Genomic DNA, 15,545 nt, shown 5'->3' with positions numbered 1-15,545 from the left:
CGGGGAGTCCAGCAATCCCCCGGTGTCCTTTCTTAAGCTATTGACATATTTAGGAAATTACTAACGTCATTTTTTGTTGTGTTTTGTATACAAATATCTCAGTGTGACTTTAATCACAGTCTTGGCCAAGCAGAGATTTCCTTCTAGCATTTTTCAAGGGAATCCCGTTTCTGCATTTTTGGTCTTTGTTGGGGCTGGGTGTGGAAACAGCAAGGCAGGCACACTGTAAGGGAGAGCCAGAGGGTGTGCTACAGATCTAGGAAGCTGCACAGCATCAAAGGAAGGGGACGTCTTTCACTGGTTTAATGGTAAACACACTGGCAGGTCAGAATATTTGCCTGCAGAGAGGTCTTGTAGCAAAGACACTTTTTTTTCTTTTTTTTTTTTTTTTTTTCCCCTCATTCAAGTGGCTCTTAGAAGTTCAAAGAAAAAGAGGAAGAGGATGTACAAAAGATCGCCTCATTGGACTTGTCAATTATTATATATTTTTCAAAGTTTCGATCATCTCAAATGCTCACTCGGGTTCTTGGTAATGCAGGAGTACTTTTGCAGACATAGGAACTGAACAATTTCATTTTGTTTCTTTGTTGTTTATTTTCTTCCTTGAATAAATACATTAGAAGCCAGCTGTGATCGTGTATGTCCTGAACTGCTAGTGCTTCAGCAGCCAGTTACATAGGTTAGACTCTGAGATGCCAGTTAAACCATCTTTGTGACTTTTAAACAAGACAACTCCAAGATGAACAACATTCCAGTATGTCACATAGAATATATCCCTTAAAAGAGAATTTATTTTTTTCTGTGCTGATAAGCGAAGATTAGGTGTACTTTTAAATGAACCTGTAAGACTCGTTTACATCTCCATATACAATAGTGTTGTTAGAATGAAAGCAGTGCTAAATTAAGGGATTAAAAATAAATAAACAAATCCATATGCATTTGCTGAAAAGCAGTCAATAAGAAGTGTTCTTGATGTCTGTGCTGCTGTATATGCTTACCTGTAATTTTCCAGAATTTGATCAGAAGCTTTCCAGACTGTGCTTTAATTGGGAAGAAGTACCCATCATTGTTCTGGGAGGTACAGAGATTTGCTGGTAAGCAGGTCAGTGCTCTGAAGATGCAAGCTTGTTTTACTTATTTAGGAGAACCATTTCATGGGTAAAAACATTGTGTAAAAGCATTTTGTGTGATACATTAAGTGCATTTTCCCCATTAATTTGAATTCAAATAAAATAATATTGCACATAATTTATCAGACTCTCCTAATGTCTCTGTAGTTTGCCATAGGGAACAACACAACTGTGTGATGATGGCAGGAAGTGCAGGCTGGTGTAGGTCTTTTTGTATTCTGCAGGTCCATAATGGAGGCTTCAGCTTTGTTTTTATTTTCATGGGTTTTGGGCGTTGTTTTAACAGTTACCATTGGCCTCCCAAGCCTTTTAGTGAAATAGGTAATTGTGTATGCATTTTTTTGTCATTTTATTGACAATGCGTATAAGATTTGTGTGGGGGAATAGCTTTTCTACATAGCTAATAATTTATTATATTGTCTTATGCTGTCTTTTCAGTTTTTTAAATAACTGTTATTATTTCACACTGGAGGGCATAAATATCATTTTCTGCCTTTTTTCCCCCATTGTTTGGAGAGTAACTGGACTACCTCAGTTTCAGGTCAGATAGCATTTCATCAGAACAGTGAAATGACCGTAAGCATTCATCCCCAGTGGATGAAATTCTAACCTGCAGCATTTCAGTCTCCCACCTTGAAGAGTGGCAAGACAATTACTGAGATCCTTGCAGATGGGCTTTAAAGCTGGGCATAATCCAGCAGTGAACGAAATGTATAACCCTCCAAATCAGTGACATTTAACCCAACTGCTCGTCAGGCCAGGTGGAAAGACAAAATTGGCACTCAACTGTTTCCAGCTCACTTTCCTGGTTAGTGCTGCAAACACAGGAAATAATTCCGGTGAGCTGATTTTTGTACACATGCACATGCATGTGCCAACACACTTTATTCTGTATTCAAATTTTCTGTTGTAGATAAACTTGTAAAGCATCTGTATTTCATTTCATGCTCACCTTAAAAGCAGTTGTTCTGCCTGTGGAGAGAGCATTCACCTTTCCCTTTGCCTTTCATCCTTTCTGGTCTTATTTGTGCAGTGAAATTGTATCACTCAGTTGTGACATTTCGGTGGTGGAAGCTACACTCATTTTAACCAAAAGAATATCCTTCTGAAACAAAACCTGGGTATATGTACATGTCAACAGATATGCTCTATAACTTCTGTAAAGAGAACTGAATGATAAAAATAGCAAAATATGTGAAGCATTTAGGTAGTTCTGAAATCTACCCTTAAAAAAAGCAAGAGCCAGCAATCCCTTGTACCAACTTCTTTTATCTCTTCCAAAGCTATTTCTCATTTACTGTAATGCCTAACAATCCTATTTCACAGTGTGCTTTAGATTCCCAACAACAGAAAAAAAATTACTTAAGAAAAAACAACTTGCAAATCCAAGACCAGGCATCTATTTGTGTGCAGTTCTAAATGAAGCTTCACTGTTTCTTAACTAATGAGGATCTTCTCCATGTGGAATAAATTCTTAGTACTTAGCAGCATTAGTAATGCTTCAAGAAAAAAAAAAAAAAAAAAGTATTTAAAATGGTTCAGTTGCCAACTGTCTTCTTTGACTGTCTCAGTAAGATGTTGAAACAGACCTTCTGCTCTAAATTAATAAGGCCAATCTCAACCACACAAAGCCCAGAATGACCGATCATTCTTCTGGTGTCCTCGCTATCTTTACTGAGGTCAGATAAATCACTTTCAAGCTGTTAAATCAATGATCATAAATTAGGGCTCTGTTTTTACAGCGCCTTGTGGGAAATTCTCATGGTTAAATTAATCTAACAGCTGCAGTGAAGAGCACCTCCCACAAGATCATGTCAAAAGTTCTCTCTCCCCCCTCCTTTTTTTTTTTAAAGGGGAAAAATGCCTGAATTATTTGTTTTTACCTAGCGCACAAAATGGAATCCCTCGGTCTGTCCCTGCTAATTCATGTTTCAATTGTACCCAGCTGTTTAAATTGCACTGCGCAGAGATTGCCTTGATCCCCAGGTGCTGGTACTCCATCTGTGCTGCTCTGAGAGACTATTTACAGCAGAGGTTAGGCCAGCGATTGCTGGGATGGAAAACTCATTTCTCAGCCTGGCTTTTATTTACACTCTTATTAAAGATCCTTTCACTCATGTTGGAATGGCAGCTAGTGGCTGCACTGAGCATTTGGCGTTGAGCCAAGCAGCGAAATTACCATGTCGATGAAAGATAGCCCGCTTCCATTTTAACCTTTCGCTGTTCTCCCCTTTCCATCTATATTTGCATGAAGAAGGATGATTATTGAAAGAGATAGGGGGACAAAGGGATGAGAGAATCCTTGTCAGCTGAGCTTTTCAAGGGATAAGCCAATGGTTTGTGACCAATTTGGAAAAATCTTTACTGCCTTATTAATTTCCTACTCCTTTCCCTTAATTGCTATTAGAGTTTATTTTCACATGAAGCAACAGAGCTGCTCATGCTCTGCTTCCTTCCTTCCCCCACTGCTTCCCTGTGCCTTACGAGCACAACCCTGGGATATGTCTGCAATGTTGAGGTTTCTCCTTCATCCCCAATGCAGGTCACACAGAGCCACGGCAACACCCTCAAAATGCTTTTCCTATGAATATGCCTCTTGGAAATGAATCGCCTTCCTGGGAGCAAGGGGCTCGCTGCTCACAGCATGTCACATTGCCGGGGAGGGCAGGGGAGGGTGCCTGCACAGTTGGTGGGGGAGGCTGGCGCGTTACAGACCTGGCTGCACTTAAACAAATGAAAATAACCGTTTGTCCAGAAAACTCAGCACATCTGTTCTGGGGAGCAACATGGGATTGGCAAAAAGCACCAGAATGCACCTCAGCTGTTGGGAGACAAAAACCCACCTTCCTGAGCGCCAGCTACAGCATGGCACAATGAGGACAAGAGCCCCAAACCCCTAAGCCACGCTACCAGACTCCATTCATGAGACAGACACACCGTGCACTTCAGTGTAGCCATGATGCAGGTTCTTCACTGCTACCAAAGCAGTGCTTTTCTTTCTCTTTACCTTCCTGGACAGCAGGAGAGGAGTCTATTTTCCATTTTCCTGGGTAGAAGAGCTGAGCAGTAGCTGTACCATGAGGTTTACAAGGCTTGGTGTTCTTGCTCTTGATCCTATTTTGGATAGTGAGCAAATATTAGCTTTCACATATTAAAGGAAAAAAAAAAAAAGGCAATATTTTCTGAAGGATTTAACCTTCTACCTAGATGCTTGTTAGATGCTACTATATCCTCGATGCTACTGCTGTTTAGGCACTCAGCCACTCTTTAAACTCACAGGTCGCCAAGATTCTTCATCAGTCTTCATCTCTACCCATGCCCAGGAGGCTCAAATGCCTGCTGCTGGCCGGGTGCCAGCAGCTCTGGTGGGACCAAGCACCTAAAAGGTTTGTTAACAAAAGCACAGATGTGGACATGGTTGTATTCTGGGTAACAGACAGCTAAAAAGGGGGTGTTTGCAGACCACCGCTTTCTTTCAGCCCCCTGGAACATGCACAAACAGAGCACAGTTTTCAATATCTTCAAAGTTCCTTGCCATGTTTGTTTCACACATACATGCAGAAAATTGAATTCATAATTCTATATAAAATATATTATATATAATACATACAAATATAAATTATTATATAATTCATATATGACTATAACATTATATATAAGTGCTTATTTACCAGTGCTCAGTCTGTGCCATTCAGCTAACTTCAGCACTTCGGGTTAGCTGGGTTTTGTCCTTTGCAATTCCCAACTGACTGAGTGCCTGAGCACCACTCTGCTTTCCCAGGGAAGCCATCAGCAGAGAAATTTTGCAAAGAGGTAGCAGAGGAGCATTACTTGGACATTTTACATAACTGTAATCTTTTTCTTGTTTTTTATTTTTTATTTTGGAGCTAAACAGCCTTTCCTTAAAACACCATTCTCAGAAAAATGTAACCACAGAAAGATTTACTGTCTGAGCATTGTGTTTAATATTTTTCCCATTCATAAAATACTTGTCTGTCTGGACATGAGACTCAGTTTGAAGGGTGTGTTTTGCTTCTTGTCTGGCTCATTTAAACTGCTTATATGCTAGTGCTCATGCAGAGAAGGGGGAAGAATGATGTCCCATCTCATAACATGTTATAAAGTCTCAGATGGAAAATACAATTGCATGACTGCTGGTAGACAACAAGTACTAAAAGGAGTGTGTGTGTGTGCATGTGTTTAAAGACCACCAAACTATTTATTTATTTGTTCATTTACTTATTTATTTAACTGGGAGCAACATGAACTTATTCCTCAGCAAATGCAGCCTAAGAAGTTTGTTGGTTGTTGTTGGAGTACCTTGTTCTCAGTGAGCTGAGGTGCAGTTGACATTTGGTGACCAGCTTGGGAGAGATGGAGGATGATGAGAAATGAGACGTTTGGTGCAATTAGCTGTGGTACCAACCCAGGAACAAAAGTGAACAGGCACAACTTGGGGACAAGAGCAGCTTTCAGAGTCAAGGTCTAACTTGCTTGAGGATTTAGCAGTTCTCCCATTTTTGTACATTCTTTGGCAATTTCCTACTTAAATAATTGGATCGTCTGCTTCTAGATCTTGGAGAAATGCAACTGGATTTGGCATCCTCTTGCCTACCCCCATCCCATCCATATACGTGCTGGGATATTGCCCTGTACTGTGGAACAGCTGCCACAGCCCACAGCTGCTGAGGCTCTCCAGCTGCAACGGGGTTTGAGAATAAAAATTGAACTAACCCACATTTCGGAGCTCTGGATGGGCAGACACAGACCGAATTTTGGAAAAGAGCAAAATGACTGCAGGTGTGCCAGTTGCTTTTACATCCCTGTCTTTTATTGAATATTATACTGTACAGCGAAACTGAGGAACAGTTTGTGCTACCTGATGAAGGGGCTGCCTTGTTATTTGTCTCTAACAGCTACTTTCATGGGAAAACAGTGTGTTTTCTTGTAATTTTACTTCAATATCTTGCAATATCTCTGTGCTTGTCTTACCTTCTTAAAGAAAAAAAAAAAACAGCAAAATTTCATTGTTTTCTGCTTAGTCCCTGAAAAATTGTAGCACTAACTACAGAAATAGGTGGCAATTGTCAAATCAGAAGCCAAAAGCTTCATCTGAGCTTGTGTGGCTCTTCCAGCCAACTCTTCAGTTACTGAGAAGTAGTTTCCCTAGAGAATAGTTGGGCTGGAGAACTGGGGCAGCAAAGTTCAAAAGGTAGACCCCTCCAAAATCTACTTAAAACCGTAAAAGTTTTCCTTTTAAAATAGGAGAATTCACATATTACATGCATGTATGGTTTCATTTTGAGGTTAATGAGCCACATTAAATAATATATAAAAAAGAAATTGTTTCCCTTTCTGCTGGCTTCCCTTCAGCTAGCAGTGGTTTCTGCATTGCTGGTGAGCATCAGCTGCCACGGGAGACGAGAGGTGGAGAGAGGTGAAGAGCCAAAGGCTCAGTGGTTCTTCCAAAACAACAGCTACCTGCTCCACAATGCTTTAAGTTAAAGAGGAGCATGGTAAGGAGAAGGAAGGAAAAATACCACCAATAGGATAAATGAACCAGATGGATGCTATGCTGTTGTAGAGACTGTAGGGAAATGCCTTGACTTACCACAGACAAGAAAAAAATAAAAAATCACACACACACAAAAAACACACACACACACTGACTGATAAATCCAGGGCTGAGTGTTGGGTTTAGGGGCGATACCACATCGTTATGGACAGTTGTAGAGCTGCCTTTACAGAACACCATGAAGGATTGCCTTCTATTGCTTAAGGGAATGACTGCTCAGGAGTAAAGGTCAGGGACATTTTGACTCTTTAGAGACTGAGATATCATGCAGTAATACGCCCAAGAAAAACAATGCCATTCTAATCTTAGGTGGCCTAAAATTCATGAGGGTTTAGAAATCTCATCAGTCTATGCATCTAAATAATCAGTCTTAAATTAGCCGCAGGAAAGATCTAATTATTTTTTCTACTGCAGCTTCCTCCCTCTCCCCTTAGTATTTTATGGCAGAGTGCTGAAGAATATTCCTGCAGCTTCAAATTCATGATTAATTATTCTTAAATTATTAAACAGGAGTCTCTGACTCATCCTTTCTTTATCTACCTGTAGACACATTTTGTCTACCTTGATCGTATGCCTTTTATTAACCTTGTCCTCAAAGCACAATATTTCCTCGAGTCATTGTATCTACCTAAAAAGTTGTGCCATCCTCTGTACTGCAAAGTGAAAGAACCTTTTTTTTTTTTTTTTAAAAAAAAAAAAAGAAATCCTTCATCTTTCCTTCTAACAAGAACAGGATGTGCAGTAACTTTGGTTTACATAAGCATTCCTGGAAAGCACGAGTGTGACTCTGGAATCAATAAAAGCTGCAGTGTAAGAGTATAAAGAAGTAAACTTTTTGTGAAGGTACGTGGCTGTACAGGGGTACATTAAGAAGACAAAACTTCAGGCCTCTGTTTTACAGCAACTGCACAAAATACATGTACAATAAATTACTGGGACTGTTCCCTTCGATAGCTTTAGGTAATGAAGTGCATTCAGTATAAGAATATGAAAGTATTATTGCACTTACTGCATACAGGGAGTACAGAAACTGATGTCCACATCTGAAGAGTTGTATCTATTACCTAGAAATGAAAACAACGAGCCTTACTTGAGCTACAGTCTTACACAATTTAGGGCGTAAGAGACGCAAAAGCAATGGCGCAATGCAGAGCGTGCTCCTTTAGGCTCACTTGGCATGGGACAGCACCCTGTCACTGCACACTACCGACACTGATTTATTCAGCTTGCACTAGTGAGGCTGGCAAAGCTACTCCAAAGTATATTTGCACCGTAATTTTAAACCTGACTCGGTGGTCTGAGTACAGTAGCAAACTGTAGAACTTGGAGGAGAGTAAGAAGAACCAGACTGAAAAGAACAAATCCTTCATCCCTGCACTGTTATGCTCAGTTAACACACATGGCACAGGCAGCATTTTAAAAAGTGGGGTGACACTGGCAGCAAAGAACAAATGTTTTCACTGCTCTTCTACTGAGTTTGAAGTAAAATAAGAATGGGGAGTCGTAGTAGTGCTACAAGGCAACACCTGAAGAGGCAAACAGCAAATAGCGCACTCAGCTCTCATCCCTGTGCTACAGAAGGACGTTGCCCATGGCTGTGCTGGTACAGTGCAAAGAGGCAGGTGTTACCTGTCAGCTACATCTTCGGTTGCTGAATTACCATAAAGACTTGCTTCAATGGAATCAATGAATCAGCTTTGGTTTCACCCTAATAAAAACTTTGGAGTGGAATTTGAGACAGTGATTCCTGAGAAACTGGGGAGGAAAACCATATCCCAACTGCGCTGTCATTTCAGAACTTGCACCCAATTTTTCATACCACAGACAGCGGAGAGCTGAGCAGTTTGCATAGCTCTTCATTGAGTCAAACACAGCAGCTGGCAACCTGAGCCATGAATCATAACCTAAAAGCAGTGTGCAGCTCACAGGGCTCTCCTACAGCTGGACTCCTCTGGATCACCCCATACACTGAGGCACCTCTTCAGGGATCTACTTCATTAGATCTGGTGTGAGACCTCTCGTCAGGGACTCGGCCTTTCCCTGGTAAAACAGTGTGTGCTGCTTGTCTGTACTGCACAATTAATACACAAGGAGACTCAGGTACTCTTCAGGACATTCAGAATAATAATGGTTATAGATATAGATGTATATATATAATTTAAAATTTTATTTAAAATTTTACGCATACACTTCTTCAGCATCCTCCTCTTTTTTTTTTTTTTCATTGCACTGAAAAGTTTCAAAAAACACAAAATATATCCCTTTACTAAACATTTTTTTTTTTGTTCTTCGGTTACAAAAAGATTAACATTTCACAGTCACAAAGCATAAGTACATTGGTCCAAAACATCTTCCTCCAGCAGGTCCTCCATTCCTCAGGACATATAAAACCTAGAGAGTTTTACAGGTCTCAAAATAAGATGACTTGTCCAATGAAGGGAAGAAAACAGTGACGGCTATTAAAAAAAATCCCAAACCGAAATAAGATACCTATGAAAGAACATCACCAGCAACAGTTAAAAAATATAAAGAAAAAATAATAATAATAATAAAAAAATGAGACCGGAGGCGGGCAAGGGCATCCTCCTTCAAGTACATCACAGGTAGAAATACAGCAGCACGGTTACAGCATGGTTTGGTCACGCTCTATGGCAGCCACATCACTACGTCTGCATCTAAGACACGTGGAGGAAAACTATTTACACACTGAGAATGTCGGGGAGGAACAACAATTCTGTAGAGTTTGCAGCTCCTGTTCGATACAAGTGTTGAAATTATTTGCACATAAGATTAAAAAAAAAAAAAAAAAAAAAAAAGCAGCAAAATGCTGATGCAGGAAGAAACACAGCAGATTGGCTTGGAGTGTGTAGTGTTCTTTAAAATCTAGTAAAAGCTTAAAGCCAAAACACCAAGTGCAGTTCTTAGTTCTTCAAAAATGTCTTGGAGACATGGAGTCTACTGCATCTCATAGACCTTGCCTGTCGTGTTTTAATATGGAATCAACTTTAACATGAAAAAGCATGGCTAATGGCAGGCTATGACCACTTTCCTTTAGCTTGTTAGACCTGTTGCTCTTTAGTAGTCCTTTTATTAAAAGCATTTTCTCTCTCCACCATGAGGCTGTTGAAAATTAGCTCTCATGGACAACTTCTGTGTTCATATGGGAAGCATCGCTGCATTAATTTAACAGAAGACAGTTGCATCCCTCACTTAAGGTGCAAATGACATTTTGAACTATTGTCTTCATCTAATTAAGTAAAGGTGAGTTCGGGCTGTAGTGTGAGAGAAAACCTCTGGAATGTCTGTCCTACTTCTGCAACAGCATTCGCAATGGTAGAAGCTTCTTCGGTCTGGGTTTCTAGAAATTGGACTGGACCAGGCACCAGAAGGGAATGTTAGATGGTGTCTGCTGATCTGAGCTATGTGGCATGCTATTTCCTTTCCTTGCTGGTGTCCAAGGAATGAAGGCTTGCCTTGTTTTCTGAGCAGTGCCAACGCACTGGCAAGGAAGCACTGTGCAATGGCAGTGCTAATCCAGATGTAACTCAGGGCTGAGGCTCCTTGCTGCTCACACTCAAACAATTTTGGATACTAAGAGAACTTCACTAGCCAAAAAAAAAACAACCAACACATACTGCTGACGACATCAGGCAGTGACTAAGATGATGTGCCAAGGACCTAAGATTTGGACTTGGTGCCTAACTTGCTCCAGTTCGAGATGAAGTTTCAGAGCTTCACTGAGCAGCAGAGCAGCTACAAGTCTGAACATGGCCGTATCCATCCTGTGCCGACCTGAAAAATGGCTTTGTGCATTGTGGACCACAGCAATCCTTCCTCCCTGCCGTCAGTGATTTCTAATGCTGTGACTCCCAAATAATGCACTCTATGATGAAATAGGGAATGTGTTTAGTTATACCAGCTTCACACAAACCTCCCCAATAAATGGCTCCTGCTTCCTATTTGTGCCATGCTTTGGTGTGTAGATGTATTTATACCATGCTGTGAAGCAGAGCACAGAGCACAGTGCAGGCATGTAGGAAGCTCCTCATGAAGGCGAGTAGAAGTGAGAGCCCAGGTGCTAAAGCGGCGTATCAGAGGTGAACCAGCAACACTCAGGGTAGGCAAGCCTGTAAATGTGTAACAGGGACTTTGTAAAGAAGCAAAACAAAAAAAACATCACAGCATAGTTTCAGCCACATACATCTGAGTAGAAAGCTTTTTATTACTCTTGAAAATTTTCAGAATTGATGCTAATTTACGTCAATTGTTGATCCTGTGCTTCTGCCCTTTCCAGGAGAAGAGCTCATAGCTAACACAACTTGACCTAGGTAGGCGCAGCAGCTGCAGAGAAGCAGGCTGACTGATGGCAATGCCTCAGGTGAACAGCAGAACTGGAGGCTGATGCACAAAGCCATACTAGTGCCTGCCAGATTTTGCTCTGAAAACTGATCCCTGAATTTGCTCCCACCGAGTCATGCACTCTGCCGCCCCATCTCTCTAGGGGTACGTTTAAAAACACCACTGAAAGAGAAGATGCATTTTCCATCGCCTTGAAATTTCACTTTTAAATTTTGGCTGATGCTATCCCGGAAATTAATTTCTACCACATTGTACTCAGTGGTTTTATAATGACTGGTGTGAATGCTGACACCGTGTTACTGAATAATGAAGACTAACACATGGGTACCAAAATGTTTGACTCCAGCTTGTAGCTGGTAACAGCAAGCATCAGCTTCTTTGCTGTTCATGTGACTTTGGAGGGATTGCCATTAGTTTCTTCATTAAAGGGGATCTTTATTGCTAAAGGACTACACAACTGCATTTGCAAAGAGACAACAGGAGTTACACAGAGCATGAAAAGCATGTTTACAAGTTTATTAGGCCAAAAAAAAGAAAAAAAGAAAGTGCAAGAGAAGATCTCCTGCTTTAACTTCAAAACATATGTGGGGCCACGTGAAAAATACTCTAGACTCCAAACCTGCAGATCTCTTTTCACCCATTTGCTCACACAAAAAGATGTAAAGGGGAAAAAATAAAAATGAATAGATAAAGTGTGATAACATATAATCAGATACACGGTTGATTTATACTGAAGCTCTAGAACATAAAACCTCAGTGTTCTGCACAGCTTTATCATATGCAGGCACTGGGGCATGCACAGAACAGTTTCCAGGCTAAAATCATGCAGTTTGCTGCATGTGCGAGCCATTGCTCACTCTACATGGGCTCAGCTCATTTCTGAAACTCCTCCTGGGTCTAGAGACTTAGAGAAGGGCATCTGAAATTCTCCGAGAATGTTGCACACGTACTTTTGGATGCAATCAAATAAAGCATCTGGGCAGCTATACTGAACAGCACCGTTCTTTGTTTACATAGCACATTATAAATTATAAAACTGGCAAGCTCGAGGCTACTCCTGTTCAGGAGAAAGTCTGCACACCTCAGGGAGCACAAAGGACACAACATCCTTCTCTTCGAGCTGGCAGTTTCTCCTTTAGAAAGGATATAACATTTGTGAGATGCCTAGTCAGTGCTCTGCAATTATGTCAGCTCCCTGTCTTTTGGCTATTCAAGAAGTAGCTTTTATGTACAAGCCAGATTAGCAGCTCCAAAAGAACGTGGTCTGGGAGCAATTTAGGTTGAATCTGGCTCCCCAGCTGACACATCTGCCTATATATGAGAACCTTCCTTTTTTTTTTTTTTTTTTAATTGCAGCCAATGAAGTGAAGAGCTGTCTGTCTGAAGAGCAGGCAGCTAGGTTAAGCTGCAGATTTGCTCAGTTGTTACTCCCATGGACTTGCTCTTACTCCAATAAGGTACTCAGGTTTTCTTTATTTAAATCGATTCAGGACGGCTAAGAAAAAAGCTGATGAAGCTAGTGAGGGGTGAAGGGCTGGTAACTATCACAGTGATCTTTTGATCCTCAACTACAGTCCTCAACAAGTGAGAGGACAGAAAGTTATAAGCTGTCACTTTCTGATCGCCAAGTCAAGCAGGAAGCAGGAATATGCTGAATAGTAAGTGAGGCAGGAATAAGTGAAATCATTCTTAAACAGATCACTATCTGTGTACCCAAACTGATAACCAGAACAATATCATCACTTCAAGTAGAAATCCAACTGAAAATATACTCAGGAGCCCAAATAAATTTACTGAATCCCAGCTGATGCAAAAACTGTGTGTTCAGGGATCCTTTCAACAGGATAAGGCAGACGGACCCATTCAATGAATGAAAATCTGATCCCAAAGAAACCACGACCTCCAGGTAAACATCACATAGAGCTGAGTTTGCTTGCTCTGTATAAGCATGGTATGCACACAACAGGGAATCTCAACAAATAATTCCTCGTATCAGAACAAATCTTGCAGTACAAGACTGTGACCTATTTCTCCTGGACAATTTTGCAGCTGGCTGTTTTAGCTGCAGTAAACAGGTATAGTCACACTAAAAACAATTTCAGTTTTCCTACTAAAATACAGGAGCATAGTCTACTGAAGAAGAGACGAGGAAAAATGGGGATTCAAAGGATTACACAAGTTTGCAGTTGTCCATAGGTAAGTCATGAAAGCAACTTTTTGGAAGAAGAAAACTTTTGAGTCTCATATATATATCTATAAAAGTATTTTTAAATGAGATGTAACCCAAGTCACTACTCTGAATACCCGGGGTTAGACTTCAGGAGCCTCCACGGCTTCTGATGCCCACCTCTACTTGCACAACTGAAATGGCTCTTCCAAGCTACATGGTAAACTGAAAAAAATTAACTTGTATTTCAGGTCTTCACCCGGAGGGATGACAGAATCCATAATATGCTAGCAGCATTTAAATCCCATTCCCGTTAAGCACCAAAACCTTTTCTATAGGGGAGTTGTAATCTTAAGGGTTATCTTTAATCATATACAGTATATGTGCAGAGCCCTGCCTTTCAGGCAGAAAAGTACCCCTCCAGCATTAGCTTTGAATAGATTACATCAGTTGGAGATGTCCCGGTCAGATCACCAAACACACATTGTCTCTTAGAGGCCCTTCCTGAAAAGATCCCCTTTCTGCAAACGCTCTCGATACTGCTCTCACGACTGCTTGTTCCCGTGTATTAAAGGAATGACGTAGACAGAAATGTCGTCTCCAGAGCCAAGCCTGTCGTTGGAGATTCGCCAGCCCCGGTCCTTCAGCACTCCCCGAGCTCGCATCACCAGGTCCTGCGCCGCCAGCGTGTACCTGTGAAGGCAGAACACAGCCAGGGAGGGTGAGTATTACGGCCTAGCTTGGTGAAGAAAGCCTGGAGATTTACATTTGTCAGGAACAAGGACAAGCTACCCAGAAGCAGAGAAATGTTAACCACAACATCCGCGCAAAGCAATCGTTCATAATTCAGTAGCAGCTTTTGTCTCAGAAGGTATTTCACAGGCAGTGATCAATCAAAAAGCGAGCAGTCATTTTAAGTGCCCAACTTCACAAGTTTTCAGAAAATATTAAAAAAAAAAAAAAACAAACAAAAAACAAAACTCAACAAATCAGGTTTCTAGTAGTCTGAAAATTTGAGGACACAAAATAGCACCACTTGTTTACTGAGACCTACAATTGGGGACTGAAACACCTGGAGGTAAATATGGGTTTACTCATTCCACAGACAAACTGTAATAAAGAATGCAATTTGAAAACAAGCAATATTTAAAAATAAAATCCAAATTGCCCTTTAAACCAAGTAGATAAGCTATTTTCCTTGACTGTAAGAATGATTTTTGAATCTTTTGTATAGTGAAACTGGAAAAAGAAACTTAATACAGCAGATTCACAGAGTCCACAGTCCATTCACATTTATGAGTTCAATGAAAACTGTGTGAATGTGAGTTGTCAAGTGCTTAATTTAGTGAAATACTGACAGTTTCATGTTGCTTCAAAACTCCCAGACTGTGCGGGGCTGAATGGCATTGTATTTATGGGAGTTATTTTCTGTCCTTAGAAAATACCAGATGCTGCTTGGAGGCTGAAGGGTAGCGGAGCACAAGAAGTGGTGCAGACAGTGCTCTGCCCTGCGCCAGCCAGAATGGAGAAGCGGTTGTTTACAACGGGATTATTTCTAAAATGAGTCCTTATTCAACAAACCTGAGCCCAATGCAATATTGATCAGACGTGTTATCCCATATCGTTTTACCTGCTGTTACTAGATCAACACATCTGTGTGCTAATTTAGAAGTTTCCTCCGAAAGAAATCTCATTATGGATGAACAAGTACTCCAATCAATCCTCAATCCAACACCTGCCTAAGATGTTTTGAATTTAGCTGGGTGGAGCCAAGCTTCTCTATGATTTGCTGATTAAAAATTAATTGAACAGTTAAGAGACTCACAGAAGAAAAAAAAAAAAAAGACACACGTTCAATATTGTGTCTGCCTGTATTTCATTTTAATCTGAAGTATCAGCCTCTGATGTGATGAGGGGCTCTCTGTAAAGCCAAACTCACAGACCATCAGAAGCAAAACACATCCATGTAATTTGAAGAAAGCAGGAAGGACGAGAAGGGTTGGCATTTCAAGACTCCCTTTTCTAGGGAAGAGCCTTGCCCAGAAGTGATCTGCCCAGATCTCATCTGAGGCACAGGAAAGAACAGCGCCTCCACTGATCATAAGCAGTGGACAAAAAAGGGGGTTGTTAATTGAGGATCCAAGGATTGTTCTAACCCCAGCTAATTTCACCAAAGAATGAATTATTAAATGCAATTGCTATCAAAAGAGCCTTTATTCACCTTCTTGGGATAACAGAAGAGAAATACCCAATTTATTATGTCCTGTTTCTACAATCTTGGTTCCTTAGGCTCAAACGACTCCTTTGAATCGGG

The 15,545-nt window shown here is 40.8% G+C and overlaps 1 protein-coding gene across 1 annotated transcript in view; it reads right to left on the bottom strand.

The window, feature by feature from the left end:
- Window positions 1-8,857: 8,857 nt before the first annotated feature.
- PPM1H (protein phosphatase, Mg2+/Mn2+ dependent 1H) overlaps window positions 8,858-15,545 on the bottom strand; it is a 138,398-nt gene continuing 131,710 nt past the window's right edge. Inside the window, exon 10 of the mRNA XM_084517001.1 lies at window positions 8,858-13,924. Coding sequence (XP_084373127.1) covers window positions 13,777-13,924 — 148 coding nt within the window. The 3' untranslated portion in view covers window positions 8,858-13,776. The remainder of the gene's footprint in view (window positions 13,925-15,545) is intronic.

Source organism: Aythya ferina, assembly GCF_964211825.1.
Source record: "Aythya ferina genome assembly, chromosome: 1".
In the NCBI taxonomy this organism is placed as follows: domain Eukaryota; kingdom Metazoa; phylum Chordata; class Aves; order Anseriformes; family Anatidae; genus Aythya; species Aythya ferina.
Note: the sequence above shows the minus strand (reverse complement) of the source record. Positions and strands in the feature narration are given on the sequence as shown.